At 43.1% G+C, this 14,072-nt stretch overlaps 1 protein-coding gene across 1 annotated transcript in view; it reads left to right on the top strand.

Moving 5' to 3' along the window:
* Positions 1 to 14,072, top strand: part of LOC125021726 (gamma-aminobutyric acid receptor subunit beta-2) — a 56,169-nt gene that overhangs the window by 19,221 nt on the left and 22,876 nt on the right. The window contains exon 4 of the mRNA XM_047607879.1: positions 4,414 to 4,634. Within this exon, the coding sequence (XP_047463835.1) occupies positions 4,414 to 4,634 (221 nt within the window). The remainder of the gene's footprint in view (positions 1 to 4,413; positions 4,635 to 14,072) is intronic.

Genomic DNA, 14,072 nt, shown 5'->3' with positions numbered 1-14,072 from the left:
GGGACCGGTGGAGACTTTTCATCCACTCACACGCTGCAGTTGGGGAAAGATGAGTCAAAATGAAAAGCAGGTCAAACGACCCGTTTCATCAAGCACTGGCTAATAATCGTAGCCGGATACATTTGCATCTCACGTGCTGAGATAGCTAGGTGCTGCTGCAGATCAGCCATGACAGCACCTATCTGTGCAGTGTAGCAGCGTGTGTGTGTGTGTGTGTGTGTGTGTGTGTGTGTGTTTGGGCCAGGTGAGCAGAGTCAGCAAAGAGCATAGAAATGGTCACGCAACAGCCCGACATCCGTGCAGGCTTTTGATGATGAAGATGATGTAGCTGCAGCAGCCTGTGTGTCACTGAAATATAAGTTGTGACTTTAAACAAGTGTATTTTGTTCTTTATCATGTTTTATTGGAGTCAGAGTAATGGATGGAGAATGAGCAGCCAAAATAAGATGATGTTCAGGGGTTTTTCATATTTTGCACGCTATAGTCTACAGACATTCATCGGCCTTTCTGCCGGACTCCCTTAGCTCAACATTCACTGCATTATACAGGAACATCTTTGAAACAATCTGCCACCATCTCTCTTCACTGGTAATCTTCAAAGACCAAATGAAAAAAGTATTTAATCAACCAACTTAGGCGTGGTATTATCATTTTTTATCTGCTTGGCGCGGCCATTTCTTTTAAGTCTTTGTCTATTGACAGTGTAAATCTTATGTTGCTGTTGATGTTTTTTTTTGATAAGCTTCTTTCTAACCTCATTTCTTTTTTTCTGCAAACTTGAAAAATGTTTTTTTAACTGTGCTGTATATTGGAATTTTAGTTGTATGCTATAATGGACGTCATACTTCAGTTGAACATATATAATATACACTAAATTAGGGAATATACTAATAGAGTGGGAAGTGTGTGGCAGAGCTGGATATTTAATTAATAATTATTTATTCTAATCGAACCTGTAGTAGCAAGTGTTAGTTAGAACTTAATAATCACTTTCAATTTCACATCCTATTCTCATTATCTTCTCTTCTTCTATAGCTGCTTGTCCTCTGGGGGGGTACAGACACAGGGCTAACACCAGAAGATCACCAGCTCACCTAATGAGCTTGTCTTGTGCTTGGACGGTGGGAGGAAACCGAGGTACCCAGGGTACCCAGAGAGAACCCAGGCAGACACAGGACAGAAACACACAGACCTTCTGTGTGATGTGGCATCAGTGCTAACCGCCACCCTGCCCTGCGCTCATAATTCTGATATCACCCGTTTCTCTCCCCGCCGCTGTTTACGTACTGATGCTCATTATGGCCGCTGTTATGACAGCCTCCCTTTGCACTTGCATTCGCACACCCGCTGCAGTTATTCTGGTGATTTACAACCTCCCTCGTCCACGCTGAGAAGAGAAGGAGAGGCGCCCTGTAGCTGTCTTTGCGGAGCTCCTCATGCTCGCGGTAAACTAGCCACAGTGGCACCTCCGCTGGTCCCGGTCCCACAGCGCAAACCACAGCTTTCTCAAGCAGATAGGCCTGTAATAATAGGCTCTCTGGGATGACAAGAGCAACATTCGCTCAGCTTAATATCTACGCCCCATGTCACTTAACGCTCTTCTGTCTCCACTGTGAATGTCTTTTTGTGGTCTAACTTTTCCCAGCTACTTACTGCTTCAGGTTCAAATAGTGGTGGCGGCAGATGCCAGAATGGCCAATAGCTTTTACTAATGATGTAAAAAGCATCATGAAAGGCTGCAAGTGATGTAACGACACAACATCACGACTCTACTATCTCTTGCTGTTACATATTGCACAGGATTCTACAGCGATGAAAAAACTGGGAATATTCAGTCGTTCTAGGGGAAACACTTTTTTTTTTTTTGTTTCCCTGTTTATCCCAAACTGTAATCCCTCGAGTTCAAAGTGCTGTGTACATCCAAATGTACAAAAAGCACACACAGGCAAGGCAAAGAAAGGAGAGAATGCGGATGTCATTTTTAGCGTTCTGACATGACAGGAAGAGGTGCTGCGAGTGTGCGTGTCCACGGAGGAGCGGTAGATAAGCATCCCTGCCGTTTCACACCTCACAGCGATCCCTCCCTTCTCTTTTCTCCATATCTCCTCTTATTCTCTCTCATTCTTTTTCCGTCTCTACCACTAGCAGATGGGAAGCCCGACATGAGCTGGTTTCTTCTGGCACTTGCTCTGGGTTCTGTTAAGCATCTCGAGACAATTTGCACTGTTGAGTTTATGAATTCAACTGAATTCAATTTGCGCGTTCACAGAGAGGATACTTCAGGAGGACGACATGGCAACGAGCTTTTCTTCATCCACACGTGCTGTGGTGCACAGTGTGCTACAAAGAGCTGTTACATAACCACCGACCAGGGATGGAAGTGTTTGGAAGGCGGCACATGCAGGGCTGAGGCTACCCGAACATCAGCCCTCTACAGTGTGAAAAATAAACCATTGCCTGCGAGCCTGTTCAGACTTTTCCATGCATTTTTTAACGCGAGATCCTACCGCCTCGTGTCTTCCAACATTTCATTATGTTGTCTCTCCGCATCACTTCAAATGGTTCTCCAGAAACCGTTTAAAACGAGGCATTTCAGTGTTTCCTTTGGATTGTCAAAATGAAAATATCTACAGTCCTATCCTGTGATCGATGCGGAATTTATTCAAATCATTCTGTTCCTATTCTAAGTCCAATTACAGCGCTCAGCAGTGGGATTGCCGCTTTACTGTTCACGTCCCTCACTCGTCAGAGCCGTGGTCGTCGGCGTCACAACTAAGTCACAAACAACAGCAACGCGACAAAACCTATTTAAGTCAAACACGGACCTGAGAGAGGAAAAGCTGCTCCCACTTCCCCCACTCCATCCAGTCAATAACCAAGTCTTCAGTTCCCAGGGTGCCGTGGGATGTCAGATCTGTAGCCAACGGGCATATTCAAAAATGCATGTTCAGCCTCTTTGCCAGGAAGTGGATGTGCAAGTCTTGACAAAAAGTTCCCTGAGACAGCAAGTTTTTTTTTTTTTTTTTTTTTTTAAACTTAGTTTCCCACGGATGATTGGTTGACTTCTTCATTGAGGCACATGAGCATCTGACTGCTGGCTTGACTGTTTTTAACGTGGCCTAGATTTACTGTCAGGGAAATTTAGTGCAAGTTATCAAAGTTGTATTTGTTTATGAATTTTTAACCCGCTAGGTCAGGTTTTTTGGCGTGTGCATCTGCCGCCATAGAAAGTGGATCCCCGCGTGTATGATCCGAGTAATCACAGTCGGAATTCCAGTTAAAACATTTATACAGGTTGCATAGGTTTTGATGCAGCCGTTGGCAAAGAATCGCTCCAACTGTTGATCGGCTAACTGCATACATTTTCTTTTGCGTCGGTCGCATCTCTGAGCGGGTGTGTTTTGCAACGTCGCATGTGAAACCGAGACGATAAATGAATAAAACACAAATCAGCCTTCAGAAGGTTCACGCAGTGCATTTACTTGTCCTAATAGCTTGTCTCATTTCAGTGATGAATGAGCTGCTTTTTCCTGCCCATGTCTATAATAAATTTAAAAAAAAAAAAATCTCTCAAATGTCATTGAGTTCATAGCAGAAAAAAAACAAAACACGTTGATGCCTGACTCTGCCGTGTGAGGATTTACCTCTAAGGCTACGTGCTGTCTGCGTGCAGCTTGATGCGATGTGAGAGGATGGTCTGGTAGTTCTGGGAAGAACAAATGCAAGAAAATGGGTGAATATGCTACGCGAGCGCGAATTAGCGAGCCCGTTCCAAACAACTCTTAATCCCGGAAAGACAGCTGCTGTCAGAGCAAATAGAGCATATAGGAGGTACTCTGTAAAAACAGATTTTTGACGTTGCTCTGAGGTTATTTTCGTTTGTCTGCTCGTTCTCCCTCTGTCTAAGCATGTCACTCGCACAGAAAAAAAAGATAAGAAAACTCAAGCATTTGTGTCAAACCAACCGAAAAAGGCCGTGCACATATGCACCCCTCGGCCGTATATACACACTGTATGGATCAGATCAAAACTGACTCACACACACAGATGAAAACTGAACCATCTGCCTCTCTGTCTGTCTTCCCCTCCCTGACATATACACACTCTTTCACACTGTCTGTTTTGAGTTCATGTTCCTATGAACAGAAGGAATTCCCCATTGCTTTGTAGGAAGAGTTCAGTTTTTATTTTTTTTATTTTTTATTTTTTTGCCTGTACTGCTACTGTTCCATTTGCTTCAAAGTGAACTTCATCCAATATTGAAGCCCGGTCGGATCTAATCTGAGAACTTGCAGGGGAAAAGTATTACAGAGGAGTAACCATGTCTTTTCTGTTTTCCCTTTCCTCCCCACCTTGTCCTCATCCTTCCCCTCGGTCTCTGTCCTCCCATGCCCCCTCCTTGTGCACTTACAGGACTACACGTTGACAATGTACTTCCAGCAGGCCTGGCGAGACAAGCGCCTGTCCTACTCCGAGATCCCCCTCAACCTGACCTTAGATAACCGGGTGGCGGATCAGCTCTGGGTCCCCGACACGTACTTCCTCAACGACAAGAAATCGTTCGTGCACGGTGTCACGGTGAAAAATAGAATGATCCGCCTGCACCCAGACGGCACCGTGCTGTACGGCCTGAGGTGAGAGTTTTTTCTCTCTTAAAATAACACGTTTGACAACTCCACGAGAAGCTGTAAATTGTTATCTGGGCGAACACAAGCGCGGTGCAAGGGAGCGACACGTCGAGCCGCACAAAAACCGCATTATTTTCCACCTCGTGATGTCAAGCGGTTCTCGTCCTCATCCAGCATCAGCGCGCTTCTCATTTTTAAGATGGCACAAATGACCTGAGAGGAAACAAAAAAAAAAAAGCTCTAATGTAACAATGAGTCAACGATTGCTGCATTGGACCAAGTTGGTAATTAGCTCATTAGAGCCAGATGAAGAAAACTACTGATGTGAGGTGCAATATCGCCCCTGAGGGAAAATTACAACGTTGATGACCTACTTGTGCCCTCATTTACGGGACAAGTGCACATCACCAAGCAAAAGGCCTCACAGAACACAAAATGCGACTCTTTTGCAGCTTGTCCGCACACCTCACGTCGCCGGCAGAAGCACACAAACAACGCACAGACGCAGGTGTAAAGCCTTCCAGTTCAGCTAAAATGAAATTACTTCTCTGTTTGTTTTAACATCCGCCAGGGATGGGCGCCGCTAATGTAAGTTTGCAGGCTAATTAGCAGCAGTCAGCTGCAGCACATTAAGCCACTTAGAAAACTTTCCTGCAAACGTCATTTTGGTTTGTCTGGATGCTGGTGTGGTTCTTGCTCCTTAGTAGAACAAAACACCTTCTGTCCTCGGCTCGGCAGCACAAAGTTTTAGCTCACTCTTCCTCACCATTCCCATGATGTCGCTTGGATCATGGGATCCGTGTCAATCAAATGCTTGTGTGTGCACTGCCCTCCGGTGGCTGGGGGTGAAATGGCTTTTCAACAGGAAAATGAATTTCAATATAATACAGTCAGATGACAAAATTATCCATCCATCTTACTAAAGAACTCATGCTTCTTAATAAAGAACGATTAAGAGCATATGGGGGCATTTGTTTTTCAACTGTGATGGATGAAGTCTTTTAGTATTTATTTTAGTACTTTAAGGCCACAGCACTGGAGAACAATAGTGAAAATAAAGAAATAAGAAAAGAAAATCACAAGTTTGATCTTTGTAATAATTCTTTGGGGAATCCCGCTTTATTTGATGTACAACTATTTCCACAAGATGAGTTTTTCTTCTATTATTATTATTTTTGTTTGTTTTCCCTAATTTTATATGTTAATATGACATGCCCCAGCTGTTTCCCAGATGCCAACCCCCCCCCCCCACCCACACCCACCCCATTGCACCATATAAACTGATTGAGCCATTCCACAGAGTTGTAACCTCTCAGAGTTAACATGATGACAGCGCACTTCTCATTCCTCGCCGATGCCTCGTCAGTTCATTTCGCAAATAGGCCTCTGATGCCCAAAGTCATAAAAAGTTATTGAAAATCATAACATCTTAATGGCCATCACGGCTGCGAACTGGCACTGCTGCGGGAGAGTGAAATTAAATAGAGAGGCCGAGAGGCTGAGAGACACGGAGAGAACGGGAGGGTTGGAAAGAAATCTCGCTGTGATTGTTCTCGTCGGACTTCTTCATCAGTGCTGTCCGTCTTCATTGCTAACCCAGCTGAACACTAACCCGGTGTTCAGCATGTTATCATTTGCTCAGGTTTATTGCACCTGGTGTCACCGTGTTACACTCGAATGACAATTAAGGGGACGATAATTGGTAGATGGCCGAGGGACAGGGAAGGAGGAGCAATCACTGTCATTCCTGGGAAAGGGAAGAGACGAAGAAATAAGTACTGGGGACAGAAAGGTGCTGCAGGAAATTCCTGAGGGAAAGCCAAGGACTTCTTAGCCCTGGAGTGAATCATTTGATTTTTTATGGAGGAAGAGCAAAAGCCTTACACTTTGTAAAATTAAAGAAAGGAGAAAAACAGCATTTTAACACAAAGACAGGAGAAGTAAATAACATTTTGTGACAATCTTCAGTGTTCTGCTGGGAAACTTTTGGCCCTGGCATTCATTTCACCTAGACCAGACCGGACACAACTCAAGGAACATCTCAAAAAAAAAAACCCACAAAGTTAATTATTATTGCTTGTTATTTGTGTTACCGCTGAGTAATGGTACCTGTACCAAAAGGTGTTCTGGTCATTGTAGTAGAGACGGAGATGTGACCTCCCATCAAGTTCACTTCTTTCTTTCCCCTGAAGTTCTTCGTTGTGCATTACTGTAGTGTGTGTCATTGTTGACTAACCACACACACCTACTCAGTGCTTGCACAGTTTATTATCATTCCATCCAGTGCCATCCCTGTGACTCACCTGTGCCTGCATCGGTTCAGTAAACTGCCTGAACTGAATTACAGTTTCCTGTTATTGTGTCCCGACCGACGCCCTGGAGGCGAATGAAGCTTAAACCTACAAACATACAATCCTTTACTCTACGCTTACCAACGCATGGTGTTGACCTGGCCTCCGAGTTCACTAGATCCCAAACTGATCAAATATCTATGAGACGATCCATGGAGACCCCCTACCCTCAAACTACCCAACACCACAGGACACCGTCAGAAGACCCATGTCCATTCTCTGATGAGTCGCAACTGCTTTGTAGGCAACAAGGGAGACCTACACAATATTAGGAAGGTGGTCATAATGTTATGCTAGATAGTACAGAGGTTATAATATAGTTCTTCAATAGATTTACAATAGTGTGGGAAGTAAAAACAACAACATCAACAAAAATCACTGTATCTATGTTAACGCTGCCTGAATCGTTGTGTTAAAGTTCTCCTCACTTTGCCTCAGAGCCAACGTCGTCCTCGCCTCGAACATCAAAAGCGGACAAACTCGAACGATCGAAAGCAGTACAAATCCTTCTTGCGTCAGTATGGATGACCGGCCTACGGTTTCAACCATTCCACCGAATCCAATATGCAAATGAAAAATCCCTAATCACTTGGAATATGGGTTTAAAGTTTCCCCGCGCGCAGCGGAACTTACGACGCAAAGTCAGCGCAAATATTACTCTGGCTGAAGTGGGATTAGACTGAAACTGGAGGAAGAAATCCATCACCCTTGACACTCAATATCATGTAAGTAGGATGAACAGATTTTTGCAAATCCTCAATTGGGTCATGGGATCATAAAGCCGTGGAGCACATGCAGATACAGCGTATTACTGTCCCCTTAAAGCCTAATAAAAATGATGCAGTTATTTAATTTATTACGCCAATCAATTAGATAAGACTGCATGAAACCTTAATGATCCATGAGTTGACAGTTGGTTCCATTGTAGAAGTCATTATGGAAGAAAATCAACAAGCAATTATAACAGTTCATCTAAATGATTATTGCTGTTCTTGGCTGTAGATTATGAATATGTATGTATGTCTATATATATAATGAGATTTTGACATTTATGAAATATATAGATTAAGCTATCATTTTGAACATTCGACGCAGGCTGGTGGAAATAGCCACCCTGGCTCCGTCATGGGTTTAGAGGCCTAACAGCGCCTCGTCAAATGCAAAATCCACAAATAAAAATAAAAATCTGTGGGTATGTGTTGGAAGCGCATCTTGATGAACATGACATCCCGACGAGAGGGCCACGCGACCAGATGGAATTCTGGGCAGAAGTGCTGAGCAGATTTGTTTTTCATCAAGAAATATTAACAGCTCATAACCACGGGATTGAGATCACGCCATTAAAAATAATACACCGAGAACGTGGGAACAACTTTGAAAAACGGTAAATGTCGAGAAACTAAAGGCAAGAAAGAAAACTCTGATATAAAGTAATACTTACAGCATGATGCAGACTTTCAAAACTTACGATTTTAGGCTGTCAAACTATGTTTTTTAATTTTAATCCCCCTCAAATCCCCCACAAATTTGAAGAGAGCCTTTTCATTCCCCAGACAAAGTCCTATGTATATATGTATCTATGTATGTATGTTGCACATGTTTGAAATATATATATATATACTTGAACTAGTGCATTATTTAAATAGCTTAATACTGAATGCAAAATTATAATTACTATGTATATTTATAAATAGCACTAGTTTAATATAGAACACACATAGTAGGTAGGGGGTCCCTGCTTAATATCTGTATCAGTTTTGGGGGTTGAAGACCCCTGGTGTACAAGATTAATACAAAAGTATCTCAGAATGATTTATTAGGAGTTATTTATTATTAATAATAATAATAATAATAATGTTGACATGTCCCTCAAGTCTCTTCTTCTGCTCCTATCACAGACATGCCTGGTGGCTATGGAATTGATAATAACAACAGTAATTGGATTCAATATTCAATTGTGCTGATAACAGTAAAAGCTTTAAATAGAAAGCACATTCATATGCACTATGCTGCCAATAGATCCCATCACAGATTTCATTTTTCACATCTGTGCACACACGTTCACCCTGAAGTTGTTTTCCCCACATGACGTACAACTTATAAAACACCCTCGCATTAGTCTTCAAGAGCATGCCCATCATTGTTTTAGTTGTTTAGAGGGGTAAAGAAGCAAGACACAACAGTACAAAATGAAATGGTAAACAATAAAAGGCCTGGATATCGTTATGAGTTGAGCTGAAGATTAGTTTGCACAGGGACACGGCAATGAGACTGCATTTCTTTTTTTAACAATTAAGAAGAGAAATTAAGCAAGTGATGACTGAATGTATTAACCAGTGATTAACTAAGCATTCCCAATGAATGGCAGACATTTTGCCTTTTAACAATAAACGGCAGTGAATTTCTATGAGCAGCCTACTCCCTATGTTTTCACAGGAGGCTGTGGGTGGGAAGCAGCTGGCTGTGGGGGATGAGTGCTCCCTGAATGCTGTCATTATCTTAAATATCAAATAATGGATCTCCGGCACCGAGCACATTGTGGGTTCCTGGGTGAAAACACGTAGAGCAATGCAGTGGGAGTGAAGTATTCAGCTCTCCTTTGTGAGTACAGAAATGGTTCTTACACAATTATTGTTCCAAAATGCAGGTTGTGCATTCGGTATTTACTGAAGCATGGGAAATAGATTAAAAAATATTAGTAATGCATCTTTTGAAGTATTCTAGTAGTAATGGCTGTTCAGACTTCACTAATCAGTCTGGTGTTCAGGTAGCCTTCATGTCACCCTTTTCTCCATTCTACTTCATTCTTCTAAGAAAAATTCAAATGTGCAAAGTAACTATAGATCTAAACTGTCTGGTGTTGTCAAATAAGCGAACTGGAGTGGAGTATTTCCCTTTACCATGCAGCAGAACGGTACAAAATAGCATCTCATTTTAGTTAAAAGCGCCCCATCACAAAGTCAAAACATGCCTTAAAAGCCACGCACACATATTTTCCACCCACCCACCTGCTCCTTTCTTCCAGCAGCTGGTTCATCACCACTGAAACTCCCACACTGTGGCTGCTTAGCAGCTCGAGTTTCACTCTGTTGACCAGGACGTCACGTTCACTGACTGATGGGGAAACCAGACTTCAGACTCCCAGATTCTCCCACCTCCACTGACACTTTAGCTAGGGCTGAAGGTTCAAAGGTTCAGAACCCGCCGCACCGATCAGTTTTCGGTGGGAAACATTAACTTACATTTTATTTTGCATGTCACAAACACAGTCGTACTGAGTCTGAACCATCTACAAACATTTACCTCGGTCATCTGCATAAATAAGTTTAACTACTAAACAACTGAAGGACACGTGCATGCACACTTACAATTAAATCTTATTAGGAAAACTATGTAGCTGCATATAAATGTCTAATTATAATACTGCAGTACATATTTTACATGTTCCCATTTGCTGCTCTACAGTAAAGCATTATTTAATTTTTCATAACAAGACAAATAACAATGAATTAAATTATTTACTGCATTAGAACAAGAAAAACTTGTACACAAAGCATTTCACAATCACAATGATACCTACTGAGGCACGGCTCCCCCGACTGAGAAAGTATAATTACGTTACTCTTAATTAGTTAATTAGTTGTTAGATTTTCAGTTTTCTCATTTTCTGAGCCCAAATCCCAGCGACTCCTGGTTTGACCTCACAAGGTTTATCCATCCAGGGAGAAAATGTTTGAGCGGTCCGCTAAATAAGGAGGGGGGGGGGGTCACTGCAGGTGACGCAACATATGGAGCTCGGCCGGAGCGGCTGGCAGTGTTTTCGGCCGGTAGCCAGGCAACCGTGAACTACACAAAGACTGAGCGGAGAATCTCATCCGTGCATCATTTAACGGATGTGACAAGTCAGAAAGCATGTGAGGGTAAATGGAGAGCCAGACAGCTGCAAACACAATCAGACACCCGGGGACACACGTCCACAGAGTGGAAGCAGCAGCAATCACAAATGCACACTCATTACCCGCCACAGCCATGAATAACCTTTACCTTTCCAGAACAGCCGTTTCAAAAACTCCGCCAGGGGCTCCCGCTCCGAGTTCTACACCGATGGCTCCGTCTTGACACAGAGATCAGAAAGTTGCCAGAAAGTAACCGGCAATTTACTCCTTGGTTAAACACTTGGAAGCCACGAAGCGTCACCACCGGCAGCAAATCCGTCAGGGAGAAATAAATGCTGACAAAGACAGAGGACAAGGGGGAAAGAAAAGGAGAATCCATCTAAACCTCTTAGACTCAAACAACATTACTGTCACACGCTGCAGGGTGGAAATCCCTGAGGTGTGTAATATGAAACAGCATGTTAATGCTGGAACTCTTCCCTTTGAACTTCTTTATTGGTATTAAAAGGCTCTGTTACGATATCCCCCTCACCGTCTCACCTGACATTCTCTGTCCTCAAATGCTCTCTTCACTCCTCTCTCATCGTCTCCTTAGCCTCGCTGCCCACCCACTGTTTGGAATTATACCCACAGTAAACAACAGAAATGGTTATTTGTCAGTAAAAAAAAAATATTAAGACAGAGAAAAGAAAAAGTTTGTTTGAAGGGAAACGAAGTGACTGTTTGTACAGAGACGCTGAGGATATGCTTTGTGTGGACAGATTACATTATGTGACTGCCAGCAAAGCATAAAAGAAATATAAATTATCTGTCCTTTTGAAAGTCTGAGTGGCCAAACACTGTAAACTTTCCAACATTTTATTCAAGACATCAAATATAGATTTTGCAGCGTACAGTGCGAAGCAGTTCCAGCAGCACTCATCCAGATTTTTTGGAAACGAACGGTAATTACAGAACTCAAAATGATCATGGAAATATCTATAGAAGTGACAGATAGGATAAAAGAGAAAGGAACTGCACAGAGACTGATGAACACTCAGCAAAGTGTCTATTGGTAGATGAAGGAAAGTAGACACCGAGTTCATAATGCTGCAAGTGCATGGACTTAATAATTTCACCAGTAGGCATTTGACATTAGAAAGTGGCTTATACAATATTCATTTAGCTTAAAAAAGGGCTCAAATTGAGCCACTGTAATTTGTGAAAACAATGTGCACCAACCAGACATAACATTATGACCACCTTCCTAATATTGTGTAGGTCTCCCTTGTGCCTCCAAAACAGTTGTGACTCATCAGAGAATGGACATGGACTTTCTGAGGGGGTCGTGTGGTGTCTGGCACCAGGATGTTAGTGTGAGACCTTTGAGGCGAGGAGCCTCTGAATCCCACAGATGCTTGATCAGTTTGGGATCTAGGGACTCTGGAGGCCAGGTCAACACCTTGTGCTGTTCTAAACTGTTTTTGTGTGAAGTGTCACGGGGTGCTATGGGGTGGGGGTGCCTGGTCTGGTCTGGTGTAGGTGGGTGCTACGTGTCTAAGTAACATCCACACAAATGAATTCCAGGTCCAAAAGTTTCCCAGCAGAACATTCAATTGTGAATATATATATAAAACTTATCTACTTAGGATCTACGCCAATTCTGTTCTTAAGTCACTTCTTTTAAATGTTATAGTTTAAATAGATAGCATTTACTGTAATACTTACTCTATAGACTGTGTGCCAAGTAGAATATGGCGAAGCAAATTATTATAGAAAAGATGCTGCTGCGCTGTGTCCAGAATTCAAAGTGGAGTTGTCTGGCGTCAGCACAAGATGCAGTCTCTGCTCTTTGTAGGACACTGGAGGAGACCGTGTCCCGGTGCTTCTACCCAACAGTTTATTCAATAAAAGCACGAACGCAGGTGTCCCTTTCCCCCTCGTTTTTGGTCTGACCTCAGCCTTACCTCGGTTTTACCCCGAAGCCTGTTTGGAGTCAGATAGGCGTGGTTCCGCCATATGTTGCCTGCTGAGAGCTTTCTTGCTCAGACACAGACGCCGGGACAAGCTCCAACAAGAGCTTTTGTGAAAATGGCGAAGCGTTTCTGCATCGTCATTTCAAAATCTTTACTCCACGCGAAGTGTTTTGCATCGTCGTCCGGCGTGAATTCCACACATTTTGGCTCGGACTTTTTAGAAATGTGCGGCTCGTGATTACAAACACTGGCACCGCGGAGGCTGTTCAGATGATGGAATAGTGGAAGAAGAGAACAAAGACGGTAGAGAGCAAACGAGGGAGAGGCACAGAGACACAGAAGGGTGATTATCTCTGCTGTGTAACGCACAGGATTGGACTCAAGATGAGCTTCTCCTCTGGCACAAATTTATCTGTGTTGTCAGGTGTGCCTAGACGATTACCCACCATGCTGTGCTGCTCTGTGGCAACTCTCTCAGTGGGAGTCAAGTTCCCACACAAGACCAGAGCCAGGGAAAGAATGGCAGCCTATTACTCACAGCCTCATCCTTATGTTCACTTCACAAAGTCTGATGGACAACATAACCACCCTCTATTGACTGGTGGTCGGCTGCCGTTATTATCCCTTATAATCCATCCCTGTCTGTTTGTTTTCATAGATGACTGGACGGCTAAACGCTCTCGCGCCGACACGCATAAGCAAAATACGATATGAGCGGTAAAGCAGAAGACGCGACTTTGTGTCAGGACTGGCTTCTCCTAGAGGGAAAAGTTAAGCCCTGAAGGTCAGCTTTACGCTCCCCTGCCTCGGAGCTCTTGTGTGCGTCCGCGCGATCTCGCCCGAAATGAACAATAAATTTACGGCCGTATCGATCATTTTCTCCTCACCGTGCTGCGGCGCTGGGGCGGTGTTGATTTGTGACACCTTAAGAGGAAGCTGGGTCCCATTTCAGCCTGTTACAAGTTAATATGATTTGTCATTTAAATTACTTTCTTAAGTGAAACGTCTGGTAATAAAGAGTGTTTATATGAGACGCGGTATGAAAAAGTGTTAAGGGCCTTTTCCATCAGTCTTATGTCGTACTCAATAAAACAACCTCCCTTCAGCTGCGCAGTGTTCAAGGAACAACGTCAGGCTTATTTATGGGTATGATACATAATATTGTCTCAGAAAGTTATTTAACTTCACTGCTGCTTGGAGATACATTTCATTAGCCTAAAAATCGATGCCTTGCAATAACTC

Source organism: Mugil cephalus, chromosome 15, assembly GCF_022458985.1.
Source record: "Mugil cephalus isolate CIBA_MC_2020 chromosome 15, CIBA_Mcephalus_1.1, whole genome shotgun sequence".
NCBI lineage: Eukaryota > Metazoa > Chordata > Actinopteri > Mugiliformes > Mugilidae > Mugil > Mugil cephalus.
This window is presented reverse-complemented; position numbering and strand designations above follow the sequence as displayed.